Below are 20,584 nucleotides of genomic sequence, written 5' to 3'. Positions count from 1 at the left end.
TACCTGGCTCAGGCTCTCCATTTTTTTTAGGGAACATTCCCGTTTACCGGAGAGGCGACAGACGTTACATAAAGACCTTTATAGGCAGACGCTTCTTGGTCGAGGTCTCAGTGGTGAAAAGGATTCTTTCGTTGGAATAGATTGCAGGTGTTGATTATCAGCGGGACCGTCTTCCTGGTAGCAGTTTTAACGTTAGGGTTGAACTCGCAAGTTTGAGGTCCTGTACAGCTACTGTAAAATTGCCTAGTATTGCTTCATCGATTTTTTTGACAATGAGGTCACATTTGCTTATTTTCATTAGTTAACCGTACTTAAATATTTTACCAGATGGTATTTAGTGATGTGAACTCTTCCTCTGTGAATAATTATGGACTTTTTTTTTTTTTTTGTTTAATTCCGAATGTTTTTTTTTTTGTTTAATTCCGAATGATATGATAAGGTTTCTCCGTGGTTTGTTTCGACGATTGCACAGCTTGTATTATTATTAATTTTCAAAGCTATATTAGGCGAAATAAAGGCCATTAACTTCTTGATGCCCTGATATTCTCATGCCTATGTATTAGATAATCCAGACTGATTTTCTTGGACTGAAATCCTAATGTCCTCTCTCATCTCTCTCTCCTCTCATCCGAGCATCTCTCCTCTCTCTCCTCTCTCCTCGTCTCTCTCGTCATCTCTCTCTCCCCCCCCCCCCCCCCCCCCCCACCCCCCCCCCCCCCCCCCCCCACCACCACCCCCCCCCCCCCCCCCCCCCCTTTTTTTCCCCCCCCCCCCCCCCCCCCCCCCCCCCCCCTCCCCCCCCACCCCACCCACCCCCCACAACCCCCCCTCTCCAGTTGTCTCTCTCTATCTCCCCAATCTCTCTCTCTCTCTCTCTCTCTCTCGTACGAATGTAACGAGGCATTCATTTAATAACTGTGAACTTTTCATTGATGTGGTTGAGGTCTTTTTTTTAAAGATCAGAAGTGCACTTTTTCATAGTTGAAAATGGTTTAATGTTTCTTGCAAGCGAAAATTTGTATTTCCTGGCCATTTTAGGGGACATTAGCTAGGAGGTTTTGACGTTAAACTGTAATGATCGCAATATATATATATATACATATATATATATATATAATATATATATATATATATGAATAACTTGATCACGAAGTATATAAAACGTGATGCTATGTATAAATAAAGGTTTTTGCCACGAAGGAAAAAATGAAAAAGCGAGATAGGCAAGTACTTTCGGTCCTGTTCGGACCCTTTACTGAGGCAAACTGATTTTACAAAGAACAACATAGTCAAAAGAAGGCTTAATATACAAACTGACACTACCAGATTAGCCATAAGGACGATTTTCACTCTACAGAGGAGGAGCCGCCAGAGGCTAGCCACACCTTGAAGGATACCCGCAGTAAACAAGTGATTCTTCCAGAACATACATTATACAACGCCACTCGTGTTCCGTTTTAACTTTTTGAGGGTTGCCAAGAATCGGCGAAAGCCTGCGTAAAAGACGCACATGCTAAGTTTTGTATCTCTCTCTCTCTCTCTCTCTCTCTCTCTCTCTCTCTCTCTCTCCTGGTGTTTTGCTTACCTCCATTGTTTGGTGCCCTTCTCCTTTCCCTCCTTCCTCCTCCTGGCGCTGTTCAAAAAGCTCTTCAAAGATGGTGAGAGAGCAAGTGAAAGATTTGGGTGGATTGTGAATACGGTCGATGAAGCTATTTCTGTATGGGGCTTTGAGGAGTGAGTGAGTGAGTCGGTTGTTGTCACTAAGGTGAGTCAACAGGATGTGTTTTTTTATTTTCATTTCCGTAATTATACCTCTCTCTCTCTCTCTCTCTCTCTCTCTCTCTCTCTTTTCTTTTCTCTCTCTCCTCCGCCCCCTCATATTATTGGAAATCCCCTGGCGGACTTAAATGAAAACTGCTTTTTAATGCAATATTTGTTGAAGCATTGTATCTTAGAGTTTATCTATCATGTTACAGTACTACTTTAGCTACTTGATGTCGCCACGAATTTTTCAATAAACTTGTCATTCTGGTTTCTTTATGACCCTTTCCCACTTGCACTAGATTGTAAAGTTTGTTGCAAGTTCACTGACACTGGCAGGAGTGTTTATTACACACAAGCCTCCTTTTACTTTGGCTGGAGATTGGCGCGAATGTTTAAATCATGAGAGAGTACTCGAAATGTTAGTCTGCTGAACACGAAATTAGAATTGTCGAGGGTGGGATGTTATGCAAATTTTGAGAATAAGTGATGACAGCTTATTCATTAACGGTAATAAACGTAGTAACTGGCGGCTGAGTGTCATGTCGGATCGATAAAATGAAATATTACTGGGTAATACAGATTAAGAAGTTTTTTTTTTTAGGTTTCTATCTTAAGGGTTTAATTTTCGGCGTTACTGGTTTCCATGTAACCGAAGATTTATTATGCAAAGAAAATTTTTGTTGTCCAGTTTATCAAGAGCTAACAGTTATCTTCCCATTTTATAAAATACTTGACAGCGCAATTAGCTATATTGGGAAAATAAAGATTATTTTCGCTTTTATACACGTAAATCTCAAATCCCAAACCAAGTATTGGCGCTCTCTCTCTCTCTCTCTCTCTCTCTCTCTCTCTCTCTCTCTCTCTCTCTCTCTCTCAGGCGTCCTCTGTTCAAAATGGTTGTAAAGTACTGTACATATTTTGATTGTTGTGGAGAGGATCAGTATACTTAAAAAAAAGAGCATGGCCTTGGCACAGAGCCACTCCCTGGGGGTTGATGCTTTTTGGAGTTTTTGATGTGAAAAGTCCTTTGCTTTGTTTACAGGTATTTATTTCTGTGCTCCCAAATATTTAGTTTATTGCTCTATTATGTGGCTATTATTACCAAGCTATCATTCCTGGGGACGGGGCAGAAACACTATTAAGTTGGATGCAATCTTAAAAAACAATAAATAGAAACAGTATGGGCAGGAATATGTGGGGAAACTAGACCAGTTGTACGTACTATATACTTGGGTATGTGATAATCTCTTCAGCGGCCAGTTCCTGGTTAATACTGTTTGCATTATAAATTGACCATTTTTTTTATAGATCTGCGTAGTCCTTTATGGATACATTTTAAAGGTAAAAGGTTTTTTAAATCAGTAGTTTAATAAAATCTTTGTCAATACTTTTCTTAATACAGTATATTCAGATTTAAGACGAATATGAAATTGTAAAAAAAAAAATAATGATAAAAAATAAAACTGCGATATATAACGGTCTACAATTCCGGCAAGCAAATTGTCATGTTCCCGAAAAGACCTTGGTAGGCGAGAGGCAAGTGTTTGCATGACACCGCAATAACTTGTTGCCTTGCCACGCCACTTTTAGTTTTTTTTTTAATTGTTCAGTCTTGGCTCTCTTGTTGTAGCCATCACAAGTTTGACGTTCTTTGCCTTACTCTTAAGCTTAACTGGTCTTGTATTTTTTTTAAAGCTCGCTCACGTTTTAAGATACTATATATGCTTAAATCTGGAAATCCTAGAAACTTGTCGTGAATTCGTTAATTTTATTCTTGATTGTTAACACAATCCCAATAACTATTCTCAGATGTTAGCCAGAATTTTTTCCTTTCATATTTAATGGTACAGTAACTAGATACCCATGGGGCATGATCCATCATAGCTGTTTTATTTTACAAAGAAATTTTGTAAGTTTGCAGAGTCGGTAATTGACTGACCTTGTATCTTCATCGTATGCCAGAGTGTGTTTTCGGAATTCTTTCAAATTTCGGCACCATTTAACTTGTTTTCTCTGCGAATGTCGTCCAGCCAAAGCTCGGGGATTCGAAGCATTAAGGAACTTTAAATTGAACTGTCCTTGAAACTAGATGTTAAACGGTAGGGACCAAATCAACAGTGCTTGGGAATATTAACGTTCCTAGTCTCTCTCTCTCTCTCTTTCTCATACATATATAATGTTTGTGTATGTGTGAGCCTTTCAGCATATCAGTGAGTAAGCAAAGAGGGAAAAATAAGCAGCCACGCTCACTCTTGAAATTGTTAAATCAAGGATGAATCTTAAGTTCACTGTTGATGCTTCACGTTAGTGTAGGCTAATTGAAACGAGAAGAACGCCCTTTGTCCTTGAGAGTTTGAGAGTGCGGCAACCCAGCACTGATCTCTCGAGATGGTAGATACCCTTGCAAGGTTCAGCTTATTTTTACGACTGTTGGTATATTGAAGTCGTTGTACTGCTTCTCATATTAAAGGTTGACAATTATAGTAGTTAGATTTTAAATGTTGCTATTATGTAGAAAAATAGAGAATTGTAGGCGTATGACTGCTGAATACAGTTTGCAAAATTTGCCTCGCAGATTGTGAGTGGAACATAGTACAGATTAATGTAGAGAAAAGGTTAAGATGAAAACGACGAGAATTACGAGTGAGTTGCAATTATCTAGTCCGACATTTTTGTGATAAAAAGACGACAGTTGGGTATGTATGCTGGTGTGGGTTCGTTGTGTTCGTGGGATTGGTGGTGAGGGTAGGGGAGGGGACTGCACTGAGCCGTAACTCTGAAGGACCTTGGGAACTGTTCAATTTGAATCTTGCCCCGGTATGCAGCCGTTGGTGGCTGTTTCTGACACCAGATTGTAGTTGTTTTATTTGGTCATTCGTTATTTTTCTAGGTAAGGGCATTGGAAACTGTTCAATGTATATGCATTTAGTTTTACATCATTTACAACATACCCGTTATCCCTGACTGGCTCCTGAGAAGTGTTCGCGCGCAAAACGGTCATGCGTTATCCAGCTATAAACGGAATCGTTGATAAACTCCGAATGGAAAACCTCATCACCAACCACTTCATACACACCTGTTGCCAACCCCCTCCCCCCCCCCCTCCCCCCATCTCTTTACACGACCAAACAGATTCTAAAAACACTTTTCCTTTCACGTGTGCGAACCTTATACCACTTAGGGATCTCTAAAAGCGCCTCAGTGGCGTGGTTGGTTTGGTGTTTGCTTCTCACCTCGGTGGTCGCGGGTTCGATTCTCGGCCATTCCATTGAGGAGTGAGAGATGTGTATTTCTGGTGATAGAAGTTCACTCTCGACGTGGTTCGGAAGTCACGTAAAGCCGTTGGTCCCGTTGCTGAATAACCACTGGTTCCATGCAACGTAAAAACACCATACAAACAAACAAACAAACTTAGGGATCTCCATATCTCACCCTTTGAATCTTATACATTTGCTGTGCAAATAATTAAACTTGACAGGTTCGATAGTCTTTTTTTATTCATCTTAAATATCCACATGTACAAACAGTGCAATCATCCTTACTTGAACAAATTCGGAGAGATTATGGTATGCTTTTCTCTTATACCATCGTCTGTTATATTTGGTGACAAATGGCATCGACTGCTACCATTCTTCCACATCCTTATTAACATTTAGTACTTCATCTTCTGGTTCGAATTGACTCGACTTCTTTCATACAAACTCGCTAGATTTTGCAATATTTCCTTATTATCTCAACGTTTCAATTGCAACTTCAACCTTTCCATGTGCCATTCGCGATTTATATTCTTATTGTACAACTTGAACCGTTTCTAAATTACTTTCTCTGACTTCTCGCATCTCTCCACCCATTTAGAGCTTAAACTCCCGCGCAGACAGCACAAACCCTTGTTTTGCCTCAGACCCATACTTATGTCAAAGGTTGACTCACTCACACATTTGCTAATTCCAATATGCACACACTTCTGTGTCAGAACTCACTCTGTTCTTCCCCCTTGCCTTTGTCTATGTCGACCAGTGAAACAGCAAGTCAAATGTCTAGTCGACACAGCTGTGGAGAGCATAAAGATATGATTATGGATATGCATGGTATCTAACTGGGCACAACAGCGCCTTTAACTATTATTATTCCATCCCCTCCCTGCATCACCAGCAGTGAGTGGAAACATTTAAGCCTCTCCCTAATTAATATTTTCACTCACAAAGAGCCCTATTCTAGAACATATCCAAAAAAAGTCTGATTTACTCTAGGTAATCCTTGACTGCCAACATTACTATTGAACCCACCATTGCATTAAATCACTTAGCACCACCACCCTTCGGATATGTCCAGACCCAGCCAGACATATAGTTAGACTATCATGTAAACAAAGTTTCACTAATTAATTTCCATTCCTGGACTGTGTTACAGCATTTTCTATGGCGACCGTTGTCTCTCACTGTCATTCCAATTCCTGTAACATTGGCTTTTCACCAATGTGTGTGTATCTATATATCTATATATATATATATATATATTATATATATATACGTATATATATTTATATAGTATATATATCACCAAGAAACGATACTAATACTTTATTGTATTTTTAATCCCGCGCAAGATATAAATTATTTCAAAGTTACTGAGGATTTTCTATTGCTGAACTGTTTGGGAATGCGTTCGTGACATCTGCTGCTACTAATCGTCAGTGCATCTGCCGAAAAGGGTCGTTAGGCTATTACGGCTTTTATAGCCAGCTGGCTAAATACTCATATCGCCTGTAACGGCTGTAATAGAGAAGAAGGTTTTGCTTTAACAAAATGAATGGTTCGTTGACTCTCTTGGACCTCACTGTGGCCCATTGCTACACAAGAGATCCCGATAACTATGAGGATTTCCGTGGCAGAAATACGGCATCGTGCTGATTCTCGGTTGATATGTGTACTAATGATGAAGGCGAGAGATTTGACGGAAGCTATTTTTTCCTGGTTAAGGATGTATAGTGTTCATTTTTGGAAAGGCCCAATTTTCATACATGCGCTAATTTGCGTGCATTTATTTAGATATTTTCGAGTCTAAAGAGGGAATCACGAGAACCATCAGAGTATTTTTTCCTATCATCGTCATCGCCGAAAATAGAAAAGCCAAGAGTTCTTATAATATCTATTCTAATAACGCGTGTGACTGAAATTTTGAACCTGGAGTAGGTCAGTGCCCCGTTTTGGTACGAGATTGCAATTACTTCCTCGGGCTTAAACGCGTTGCCACCGTGATATTAAGATAAAAGAAAAAAAACTGGTACAAGTATTAATATGATTTTACTTGTGTGAATTTTGACTGCAGAAATTTGTTTGAAATGTAAATAATAATAAAAATAATAATGATGATGATACGGTTTTCAAAGGTCATCTGGTATCGAACGATATTGAAATGTCAATATTTTTATCGAGGGTATTTGTGTAAATTATTTTGTTTTTGGCATTCTTGGAAGCATTCCTTTAATTATTAAACATGAGTACTATTACCATCATTTAGTTAATAGGCACGCACGTCCCCACCTAGGACAGGGGATTGCCTATTTTCAAGCGCCCCGAATTAAAAAAAAAAAAAATAAATAAATCCCAACGCTTGTTCTATTCGGATATATCCGTCAATGAGCACTGCAAACCGTGCAATGTAGTGGCGCTTCTAGACTTGCGGCTTAAGCTCACTCCTACTCAGATGCACAGTTCGTTTACCTTTAATCCACGATCCAGATATCCGGACCGCGCTCTAATCGCTGAGGAGCCTGTCTTGACGAAATAGCACCGAGAGGACCAATGTACTGACGAATTTCAATGTTACACATAATGATATAATTTCTCTCTCTCTCTCTCTCTCTCTCTCTCTCTCTCTCTCTCTCTCTCTCTCTCTCTCTCTCTCTCTCACACAAGACATTAAACATTAAAGAAACAAAGCAATAAAGAAAGAAAAGTACGCTAAGAGTATTTATGGGTTTTTATCGAGAGATGAGAAGTTCAGCCCAAATATTGAAGAGAAATGCCCTTTATTTGAATGGAAAACTATTTGAGAAAATGTTAACAGTAAATTTATTAACAGTTGTGATAGACAAATTTTGTACAAATATGTTCATGAAATTCTGTAGCAAGAAACTGGTTAATTGGTTTTGTGAATTATTAAATGAATTGTGTAATATTAAGACAAAAAGTTTATTGAAAATTTTAAAATTGGATTTTGAAGGACTTAAAAAAAAAAGGACAGGAACACTGCTGTAATTTTAATTTGTGAATATGTTGTTGGTATCTAGCTAGCCCACAAAACAGGAATAAAAGATGAAAAAGAAGGTATAAAGTTGTTTATAAAATCAAGGATAATAAAAAAATAGGTACACTGATAAAATCTTATATGGGTAACTACAGAAAAATAACATTAAAGTACATAGATTAATTGTAAAATGTACAAGATAAATGTTTTTAAAAATTCTAGTATATATTGAAGTCAACTTCGATAAAATTCTGCATGTAATACTGTTAAAATGGTAAAATATTGTATATTTTCTCTAATAAAAGAAGAAGAAACGAAGCAATTGTCGTTAAGAAAATATGTTGGTAGAAAGTTGATTCTGGACGTATTGATTAATTTTCTATTAATCACCCACGATAATTATGTAACCCTGTTATTTTGACTTTCGGTCTCCACTGCAACCCACCACCGCTGTTATCTATTGCCAGAGTAAGCATCAAGTTCCACTAAATATATTGAAATAAACATTGAAATGTAATTCCGATTGCCGACAAAGTACGAGCACGTGACTTAGCTGTAATACTGGACGGTAATTTGTCTCGGCGCTCAAATAGTGTTGTAAGGATTGCTGACCATCACCCTGGATATCGAGTTTGTTACGAAATAACTCGATGGCTGCTCTATTAAAAAAAAAAAATAAATTATGCGCCGATATTTCTTCGACGCAATCGAGTTTTATGTACAGTGTATAATGATGTATGAGCCGTGGCTCATGAACTTTCCAGCCACGCCCGATGGTGACCTGTCCTATTGCGGTGCCAGACGCACGATCACGGCCAAATTTAACTTTAAATAAAATAAAAACTGAGGCTAGAATGCTGCAATTTGGTGTGTTTGACTGTAGGGTGGATGATCAACATACCAATTTACAGTTTTTAATATCTGAATTTTTTACAGAAAAAAAAGTCATAGAATAGACCATTGCAACTCGATCCTGGGTGTCCAAAACATTTGAAAGACGCTTCGCATGATACGGCCATGGGATGGAGTCAACACAAAGAATGGCTAGAGATGTCTCAAGTTAGCGAAAATGCAGTTCGAAGTAGGCTTTAGAATCTATAAATTTGCCTTTCCAAGAATACAATAAGCTCCCGTTTGATATCAGTAGGACTGAAAATATGAAGTCCTTTTTCCCCCTAGTGCTTTGACAGCGTGGATGTGACAAAGGAGGGCATAGGAACTCAAGAGTGCAAACATTCTCGGGCCAGAGTTCCGTCTAGCTTCTGATCATTTAATTTTCTCGCTTGAGTACACGGCCGTCAGCAGGCAAAACGCCATATTAACACATCTTATTAAGGCATCGTATCAACACCCCAGCCTCGTGCTAAGTGTTTGGTAAACACAAGACGGAGGGTTGTTGATTTATGACAGCGTACTGAAGGGTGGTCTTTGGTTTGATGGATGAAAAGCCGAGTGGAAAAGAAATGAGGGGTTAGGAGAATACGCGTGGTGTAGTGGAGTTTTTTTTTTTTTTTTAAGCCACTGTCAAATTCGATTCCACTTGACCACCGACCGACAGCTTTGTTACCTCCTGGGTAGATATGGTCTAAACATAAGCGTGTAATATGCGTGTGATGTTTATATGCTTAAGTGTAGACCATTATCTACCGAGAGAGTAACATAGCTGTCGGTGGTTAAGTGGAATCAGGTATTGTAAACATAATAATCTATCTTCAATTTACATCAGCTAAAAAAACTCTAATATACCACGCATATTCTCCCTATTCCTCATGGCTTTTCCACTCGGCCTTTTCATCCATTAAGCCAAAGGCCATCCTTTTGTACGTTGTCGTGAATATATGTATTTATATACGTACATAAACGAGTTATACGAACGTATTTGCTTTTAAGGGAAATAATTGAAAAGTTAATTTCATTTCTTAACTACTCAATGTACAGTAGTAACTGTTGGTAGTAACAGTAACAACCCTTGCCCACATTGGGAGTTACTTGAAATTATTTGTTACTAAACTTACTACGTGATGTTTAATTGCTTTGGTGCTGAAGTGTTTCTCTTTGGCGTAGTGTTATTATCGCTTTCCGGAAATCGTATCATGCGGATGTCCATTTTTTTATTATTATTATTATCAGTTACGACGTTTCTGGGATGTTTTGTTGAACTATTTTAAGTTGATGGGCAACTGAATTTTTTAAAAATTACTAAATAGTTTAGCTTTTGTGATTATGTATGTATATATATTGAAAATTTGTTTGTTTTAAAATTACATTTACGAAAATATTTTATTGTCGTATGAAAAAAGTCAACTTTACCACACACACACACGCGCGCACGCAACCGATGCCATCTTAAAGATAGAACTGTGATCGGATTACAAAGACATTTCAAGAAGTGATCATTTGTTTTGTGCTGAAATTTTAACTACCTTGTTTTAAGACTCGTTCCTTGTATGTTGCATGGTAAACACGTCTTAAATGCGAGTTGCGTAAATTTCAGTAGTGATCTTTAAATACTTGTGGATGATTGGCTTTGGCTGTCATGTTGTGTGATTGTTATTAGTTATTACTCCTATTTTTTTTATACTATCCCAGTATCTGCTACGGTCTTGTGAGTAGAACGTGTCTGTAGAGTCTTCCGTGAAAAGTGCCGAGGTTGCGCTATGTTCAAAACGAGTACGAAGAAGAGGGAGGAAAAAAGATAAAAATACTGTAGAGATTAGATCAAGTAGATGGAAGATAAAACTATCGTACGAACATTATCTCACAAGCGTTGAAGCAGCTCGCAAAGATGGAACAATAGAGAGAATGCTGGATAAGGATGAGTCAATCCAAGTCGAGAGAGAGAGAGAGAGTCAGCTACTTGACATCTGTGACAGTTGCAAAAGGCCTGAACAAAGAGAGGGTAAACTTGAACCCAAAATAAAAGTAGTATATGTCCCGAAGAATGAAGATGACATTGTCAATAACATAGTAAAGAAAAATCCCTGGAGATGTAATTTCATTCATGAAGAGGACGACCTGAAGATTGTAAAGGAAATGGAAGCAAAAGATGACAAATATAAGCTCTATATCATCAAATGCACACCACAAATACGAAAGGCTATCTATGATAGAGGTGACAAATTGTGTACACTGTATAGCCGATGCAGAATATACGACTGTTACAAGCCCTACCTTTAATGTCGGGAACTTGGTCATAGCGCAACAAATTATAGAAATGACCAATCTTGCCCTAAATGTATGCTGTCGAAACGGTAGAAGACATTAGTAAAATTGATGCAATAATGAAAGATATAAAAAATGGATTTAACATTTATTTGTTTACCTGATAGGTAAGATGGATAAAAGAAGAGTGAGGGCAGTTAGCTAGCTAACCATGGTAGGGAATAGTTTAGAAAGTTAAGTATTAGTAAGAGTAGTGTAAAGTGTGGTTTATCCACATTTTCATTTGTTTAAAGGGTACAATGTCGGCGAAGAAATTGAAACTTAATGAAGACAAAACTGAGTGCATGTTATTGGATATGACAAAGCACTACGAAAATATGAACACTTTAAAAGAATAACGATTGGTTCGTCAACAATAGATATAATAGCAACAATGAGGAACTTAGGAGTGCTTGGTGATAATAAATTGTCAATGAAGACCCATATATTGCATATTGTAAAAACCTGTAACTATTACATTAGAAACATTGCATTTATTAGAAGATACCTAAACGAAGATACTCTGAAAACAGTAATTTGCCATCAAATACTTTCCAGGCTTGACTACTGCAACGTTATATACTACGGTCTCCCCAACTACCTATAAGAACAAAAATGCAATGGGAACATATTAATAAAAGGACTATGTTCCCTGTTCCCGTGAAAGAATAACCCCAGCACTAATTGAGCTACATTGGCTCCCAGTAAAAGCAAGAATAGAGTATAAAATACTTCGTACAGTCTTTAAAGAACTAAAATATTGTGAACCAACATACCCGAGAAATTGCTTAATCTTCTTTAGACCCGAAATGAGTATTGTAATGAGACATCCAAGTGAAACATATAGGCTATTTGAGCCTAGAACAAATTGTAAGTCAGGCGAGAGAGTATTTGTACATTGTGCACCAAGACTATATATGTACGTACAACAAAATACCGCCTGAAGTGAAGATCATACAATAAGAAAGCAAATTAAAAAAAAAAACTAAAGACCTATTCTGCAGGAGCTACGATACTGACGAGAAAACACTGAAAGACAATTATAAAATAGAAGAAGTATCGTATTTTGAAAACGTACAAGGGCCCGGCAGAGTGGGAATCATCCCTGTGGAGGGCTGTACATGAAACCGAAGTGAAGTGAAAGTGAGGAGAGAGAAAGATTGCTTATGTTCTGTAACAGTAGGTGTTGTAGGGTAATTAATGTAATTACCAGTAACTTCTCATCACAGAGTCTTTGGAGTCAGAGATGAAGGTATTTGCTCTTGTATATGCAAATATTTGGTAAATCTTATGCAGATGAGCTGACCTGCTAATGGCATATGTTCCGTTATGGAGAATATGGGTATGGTCTCATACCCTGGAACCATGTTTTGTATTGTTCGTATGTATTTGGTTAACATCAGTCTTCGTGTTGAAAGATTGAGTATTTTAATTTGGCCTGCCTTGACTGAATTTCTCGTTATTTATTTATTTTTTTAAGGGAGGGACAAGCTAAGCCGTGAAAATATTTTGGTTTAAATTAACGAGCAAACAGTTGCTGAATACATTTCTTGTTCCTTTAATAAAACTATTGGTTGTAATTATAATTAAGAATTCGTCCTTTTTGGGAAGACAATTTACGGTTATTTATGAACAAAATGAAGGCAGTTTTATGAAATAGGTCAGTTTGAGTGTGTCTCATGTGATTTTTAAACATTTCAATTGCATTCCTTTATTTAATTCACTTAGAACTGAACGTGTGAAGAATTATGAACTTCATATACAATTGGCATTGAAATTAGAAAGAATGCTTTAGGTGAATGTAAGTATAAAAATGAATGAAACTGAAAGCTTGCTACGTACATCTGCAGCCTGAGTTTATTTCATGCAATGTATTATGTTCAAATGAATGACCCGGAGTTGTTATGTTTCAAGTGTTTCTGTTGAGACGAGACCACTTGAGGCAGAAGTAGTTGGCCACTTAATACTCGTATGATCTTACAAATGGACGAGTTTTTATTTATTTTTCCTTTGATCACCATCGTTGTTGTGATGGCTTTGTTGAGGTTCTCAAATTGAAGGGTCATAGATTCACAGATACAGATTCCAAGTCAGTATCAGAGTTGGGACTAATTCATTATTCACGAGGTGTTGCTCGTTTGTTTTAGTTAATAATAGGTTCAGTATCTTCACCAGCGAAGGTGAGGAAAGGTAGAAGTTTTACGCGACCTTTTTGTTTGTTGTTGGATATCTATGAAGATTGACGATTTTTGGCCAAAGTATGCGAAGGAACATCGCATGGCTTTTTCGAGGAAGACTATCCACTTGATAGATTTTTCGAGTTTTCAAATTGGGGTTGGTTTTGAAGTTATTAAAAATTATACTTGTGTAAGAAATCACGCTTAAACTAAGGACAATATGGTGGTGTTAATAATTTATTGCGTTGTCGATTCGTCCATAAGTTGTATGTACGTCCGATTGTTTTGAGGTCGGTGGTAATTATTATAAGAGTTGCATTGCGGGACTTCCTTCTACAAACCATTTGAACAACGCAGTCGCAGCTGAGAATTCATGAGCTCGTGTAACTTCCAGTGGTACTTACACTGAGGTCAGGATGTCCACTAGGCTATAAATGAGTGTAAATTATTTGAAATTTTGATAGAAATAGAAGTGTTTACTATTATTCCAAGATGTAATCATGACTGACGAAAGAAATTTAACACACTGGGTTGGTTTAATCCGTAGAAATACACAGGAAGGCTGAGAAATCCACAGTTCTGAAGATAATAGTTACAGACATGACCATAGAACTCTCAGTACTACAAATAGTTCAACATGTAAATTTTTTTCAAGTGTGTAACCGATAGAGTCATTAAGGGTAATTTAGTCAGGGCCAGTGGCTCAGTTCTTTAAGTGAACAGAATTTTCAGCATCTCCAACTTCCTAATTCATGGTCTTGAAGTCCAGAGCTCGGGGCAAGAAACTAATCTTCGTCCTGTCAGACTGTTATTCGTTGCCATTAGGCTGCAATTTCCATAGCCTCTTTTCTTACTGATGGCTGCTTTTTCACCCTTTTGCATTTTGATGCGTTACCACATTTTTACAGAGTTTGGCATAGTATATGAGACTCATTCACTATCATATATATATATATATATATATATATATATATATATATATATATATATATACATACATACATACATATATATACACTATACATATACACACACACACATATATATATATAATATATATATATATATATATATATATATATATAGATATATATATACACGTATACATACATATACATAATGCATGCATACATACAAATATACATCTGTATGCAGCTTTACATAAAATCTTGATTTTTGTCATTTATGACTCAAAGTACTTACTATTACTATCTCATCTTGAAGTGTATTCTGTACTGTATTGCAAAAGTTGTTGCATGGCAATTTGTGGCAATTTGACGTGAACCCTAATAGGTACAGTAAAGTAAGGCCGCGCCTTTCTCTTTGCTTTGTGCTTTTAGTCCCATTTTTTAGTAACTCGCTTTTGAACCGGGGTTGGGGGTTAGGAGTTGGTGACAACGCAGTTACGTACGTTGCTATATAATGATGATAGCAAAATCATTGCCAATTTGTTTGTCGTCAGTCCTTGTATCATTTCTTTCCCAAGCAATATCCCCCGTAATATGGGGAAGCTTACAGAAAACATGCTGTATTAAACTATGAATGCTCTCTCTCTCTCTCTCTCTCTCTCTCTCTCTCTCTCTCTCTCTCTCTTCTCTCTCTCGTCTTTAGCTTAGCAGTAGTGCAGGCATTATACACAGTTGGACGTTGTTCGAATCTCAAACCGGTCGAGGAGGGACAGCGGGGCAATCCCTCAAGTCTAGTACTCATTAGTTGACTTATGCAATAAAAAATGTGCTTCTCCAAAAGTGTGTGTGTGCTACCATTGGATTGTCAAGGCCTAGACGAGGTCATCGTGAACAAACTGGGATGATACCATTCTTAAGGTTTTCTGCAACAGGGTATTTGTGATAAGTTGGCAGATGTAGGCTCAAGACCAGACATTGTCTGTGACATGTACGTCCTCAAATTGAAGAGCATAAGTTTAAAAACAGGAAATTGAGTAACTTATCTGGCAATAAATTATCAATTTATGTTCTTCCCCCTTTTTAAAGAAAGGCATTCTTTTCTTTACTTCTTTACTTCTCACAACACTAATAGATTTCTGGGCTTAGCATGATAATAATAATAATAATAATAATAATAATAATAATAATAATAATAATAATAAAATAATAAGGCAAAGTAACGAGAACTGAAGGGATAAAGCTACCAGATGGGAGCAACATCAAACACATAGATGAGACAGGATAACAAATACCTGGGAATAATGGAAGGAGGGGATATAAAACACCAAGAGATGAAGGACACGATCAGGAAAGAATATATGCAGAGACTCAAGGCGATACTCAAGTCAAAACTCAACGCCGGAAATATGATAAAAAGCCATTTAAACACATGGGGCAGTGCCAGTAATCAGATACAGCGCAGGATAATAGTGGAATGGACGAAGGCAGAACTCCGCAGCATAGATCAGAAAACCAGGAAACATATGACAATACACAAAGCACTACACCCAAGAGCAAATACGGACAGACTATACATAACACGAAAGGAAGGAGGGAGAGGACTACTAAGTATAGAGGACTGCGTAAACATCGAGAACAGAGCACTGGGGCAATATCTGAAAACCAGTGAAGACGAGTGGCTAAAGAGTGCATGGGAAGAAGGACTGATAAAAGTAGACGAAGACCCAGAAATATACAGAGACAGGAGAAAGACAGACAGAACAGAGGACTGGCACAACAAACCAATGCACGGACAATACATGAGACAGACTAAAGAACTAGCCAGCGATGACAATTGGCAATGGCTACAGAGGGGAGAGCTAAAGAAGGAAACTGAAGGAATGATAACAGCGGCACAAGATCAGGCCCTAAGAACCAGGTATGTTCAAAGAACGATAGACGGAAATAACATCTCTCCCATATGTAGGAAGTGCAATACGAAAAATGAAACCATAAACCACATAGCAAGTGAATGCCCAGCACTTGCACAGAACCAGTACAAAAAGAGGCATGATTCAGTAGCAAAAGCCCTCCACTGGAGCCTGTGCAAGAAACATCAGCTACCTTGCAGTAATAAGTGTACGAGCACCAACCTGAAGGAGTGATAGAAAACGATCAGGCAAAGATCCTCTGGGACTATGGTATCAGAACGGATAGGGTGATACGTGCAAACAGACCAGACGTGACGTTGATTGACAAAGTCAAGAAGAAAGTATCACTCATTGATGTCGCAATACCATGGGACACCGAGTTGAAGAGAAGAGAGGGAAAAAATGGATAAGTATCAAGATCTGAAAATAGAAATAAGAAGGATATGGGATATGCCAGTGGAAATCGTACCCATAATCATAGGAGCACTAGCACGATCCCAAGATCCCTGAAAAGGAATCTAGAAAAACTAGAGGCTGAAGTAGCTCCAGGACTCATGCAGAAGAGTGTCATCCTAGAAACGGCACACATAGTAAGAAAGTGATGGACTCCTAAGGAGGCAGGATGCAACCTGGAACCCCACACTATAAAATACCACCCAGTCGAATTGGAGGACTGTGATAGAGCAAAAAAAAAAAAAAAAACAAAAAAAAAAAAAAAAAAAAAAAAAAAAAAAAAAAAAAAAAAAAAAAAAAAAAAAAAAAAAAAAAAATAATAATAATAGCCTGTTGTATTTAGGAAATATATTAAAAATTTTAAAATTCACTACAGTTGTAAGACCAACTGGTATCCTCTTCAGGTGATTACAGTATATTAATAAAATTATAAAGGGAAAGTTACAAAGGTTAAGAAAGAAAAAAATATAAATAGCCACCTTTGGTCATTGCCGAACTGCCACTATTAACAACAATTGTTAAATATTCAACGGCCTGGTGGTTGCTGGAATTACATTTTAGGAAAACAAACCGTCAAACTTATAGTTACCATCATTTGAGTTAAAATTAGGTACTGTACTAATAATAATATTAAGCACCGAAATAGCGCATATCCATGCCACCGACAGGTCAGACACAGCTTGAACAAACTGGAAATTGTTCCCTGACTGTACAACAACAGAAAATGTAATGGAGTTTATTGCAGAGTATCTTCAGTGTCTGAAAATTTATTGCAGAGAATCTTCAGTCATTGCTTTTGAAAAGATTGTAAAGAAAATTTCAAGATGTCCTGATATCCTGCTGGATTGCTTGAAAATCTCGTTTTCAGACAAAATGGGTGACAATGTCTAACTTCACTGAGTGCGGAGGCAGGGAGTTATAAAAATGCAGAGGACAAGTTTGAACATATTTCTGCTTTTCCAGTAATAATAATAATAACAATAATAATAATTTGTCGCATAAACTCAACCATCTATGAATATTTGAGGTGGCAAAGACCGCAAGGTCTACCGACAGAAGATCTCAGGAGTCACAACACTAAAGATACTTTTGAGATAAATATTCCCTGGCAGCGTATGAGACAGAGGGCCTTGTTTGACATCTTGTGTACTTGTGTACTTGACCCTTTAATTGTTTAATATGTATATAATACGTAGTGTCCATGCTTCCCCTGTGCCGGTAAGTGTGGGTGTGTACGTGTGTGTGTGTGTGTGTGTGTAATATATATTATATATATATATATATATATATCTATATATATATATATATATATACACTATATATATATAGTTATAGTATAGATATATATATATATATATATTATATATACTAGTATATATACTAGCCCTAAAGTGTAGGTAGTGCATTTGTTTGGAAACTTTAAAAAAGAAATAACGAAGCAACAAATAGGAGTTGTGACAGATTTTGATTGATGCATTGTTTACTTAATGTTTTTATTTTTTGTACTTTAATGCATCTTTATACTGTAATATATGTTTTTATTTTTCAGAGATGGTATTACTCAAAGTCAATGACCGTGTTATGGCAAAATGGCCTGGTTCGTCCTTGTGGTTTGAGGGAAAAATAATGGATTTTAATGATATTGAATATCTAGTGCAGTTTAACGATGAGGGAAATTCTGAATATGTATTGAAACATAGAGATGTCAAGGTAAGATGAGAAATCTACATTGTGGTTTTTAATTTTGTTTATGTGTAAAGCACCCTGTGCACTCAAAAAAACTAACCTTAAGCCAGCAACCTTACATGCTGTATCTCTGTGCTACAAATATTAGCTTTGCATGCCAGATGCAGTTATGTATTGTGCAGCATATGTGATTTTGTTGCCTTTTACTCAAATGTTGTTTCTCAAGATTACGAAATATTATATAGTATATTTAATATAATCTTCAGCACTAATTAGGTGATACTGTGCATTAATAGGCAACATTCAGGATACAAGCATGAAGCATATGGCTCTATGTACTGAACTTTTTCAATATTTTATAAGCTATGTGTACATCTACTACATGTATATATACATAGTTAAATGTATGGCATTTACAGTGCGTTCACTTTTCTAAGATCGTTGTGGTATGGCTTGTACAGATACCATACGTTGCCAATTTTCATGTCATGGTTATTATATTATTATCATGGAGTCTATTTAAATAGTTTTTATTTCTTGAAATGTGCTTCTTTGTTTCCATCAGATATTTTGAATATATCTTATTTTGTATATTCTTCGTTAAAACCTCAGTTTCATTAATGAAAATGAAGATATGGCATATTTTTTCCCAGCGATGCCAGATCTGAGTTTAGGGGACCTAAGATTTTTCAGAGGATTCAAAAGTTCATGGTCAATATCATTGAAGGATACTCGCTCTTGATCACCCACTGCAATAAGTATGAATGGACTGCCCAAGTGACATGCAAACGCCTTCACCCACCACCTGAGACCAAGGAAATATTCTATAATTTCCTGAAATACTTCCATTTTATAAAAACATCATGATGTCCTGTAACTGATGTTTCGAAGGCTATCCAGAGAACATCTGAAGCAACAAAAGTGTCAGAATTGACTATTCGTAGTATTAACAAAGAAGCAAGAGAGACGGGAAATATAGTGGAATCTCCAGTATTTCAAAAAAGAAAAGAGAAAGTGAGTCCTGTGACTGACTTGGATGATTTTGATAAAAACATTATGTAAAGAAGGAATGAGTGGTTGTCTTTTCTAAGGGCATAATAGATCTATTGACCTATGATATTGTCTCAAGTCCAAAAACTGGAGCCAACAGGCCATTCAGCGCATCTATAATTATAGAGAGAGAAAGAAGGAATCGCTAAATAAAATCGGAATGAAAATAAAATTTAAAAAAAGTTAACAGGGAAGAAGTAAACCCTTTTCCTTGACTCCCAAGGTCTAAAGTGAATCTTCCTAAGAAGGATTATATCTGCGGGAAGCAATTAATGGGACTGACATACCCATAGATATGACAACTCTGCCTTTTCTACCTGGCCCAACCAGAGCAATCTTAGAAAAGTAAACTCACTCTAGTATATATAGGTTACTTGGTAGTTAGTATATATTGCTCATGACCTATATAATGTTGTAAGCTGCATCAAACCTCAAATTGTTCATATTTTCAGCATTGGACCTCCCAGCCATTTATATGATATGATTTTTCCTTAAATGTGTTAATATTGTAGTATTGTGTTACATTGTCAGTAAAGGTACATAATTATTTATACCCTTTTCTCACAAAGTTCATACGAAGTCAGCAAGATAGAAGAATAGTGTTAGAATCGGCTTGTAGTTCTCACACTTTAAAGGGAGAACTTAGAAAAAAATTTGAGGGGATCATGGCTTTTATGGTAGTCTTAGGGTACTTTAAAAATCCACATTCAGCATCCCTTAAATAGCTTAGGTATCACAGGTTATAAGTAGTTGGTAATGAACCTGGAATGTAGTCTCTCTGCCTTGTAATTTTGTTTGTTCCATAGAAATACAAAACCATCGCCTTTTATTCCTCAGCACAAGCTGGAAGCATTTGCTGAAACTTGATAAGGCACTTAGTTGGTTAAAAGGGTGAGTTGGGAATGCCCTCATTCACCTGCTGTCACCAAGCACTTTTTTATTTATTTATTTATTTATTTTTTTTTTTTTGGGGGGGGGGGGATTGTTGGTTGGTGCCATTAAGTGAGGAAATCTTGCTGAACTCTTGCATACTGCTTTGTTCACTTTATGGAAAAATATTTTGCATAATGTAGAGGATAAGGACATGAGCAAGTGTAAGTTGCCTGCCCTGCATTCCTTCTGATTAGGTTGATTCCTACCATTACTTCTCTGTCAGGTTAGGCTCTGCAGCCATTGGAAAGGTTTG

General features: G+C 37.1%; 1 protein-coding gene across 6 annotated transcripts in view; it reads left to right on the top strand.

Moving 5' to 3' along the window:
• The window catches only part of LOC135195045 (delta(14)-sterol reductase TM7SF2-like), a 103,885-nt gene that overhangs the window by 19,453 nt on the left and 63,848 nt on the right, over positions 1–20,584 (top strand). For 5 of the 6 annotated variants that reach the window (XM_064221372.1, XM_064221371.1, XM_064221374.1 and 2 more), the window contains exon 2: positions 18,212–18,372. In XM_064221372.1, the coding sequence (XP_064077442.1) occupies positions 18,212–18,372 (161 nt within the window). Of the gene's footprint in view, positions 1–18,211; positions 18,373–20,584 lie in introns of those variants that run through there. The other variant, XM_064221377.1, reaches the window with a different exon arrangement.

The sequence above is a fragment of the Macrobrachium nipponense genome, chromosome 15, assembly GCF_015104395.2.
Source record: "Macrobrachium nipponense isolate FS-2020 chromosome 15, ASM1510439v2, whole genome shotgun sequence".
In the NCBI taxonomy this organism is placed as follows: Eukaryota; Metazoa; Arthropoda; class Malacostraca; order Decapoda; family Palaemonidae; genus Macrobrachium; species Macrobrachium nipponense.
The sequence above is the reverse complement of the archived record's forward strand: the minus strand, read 5'-3'. Positions and strand labels throughout refer to the sequence as shown.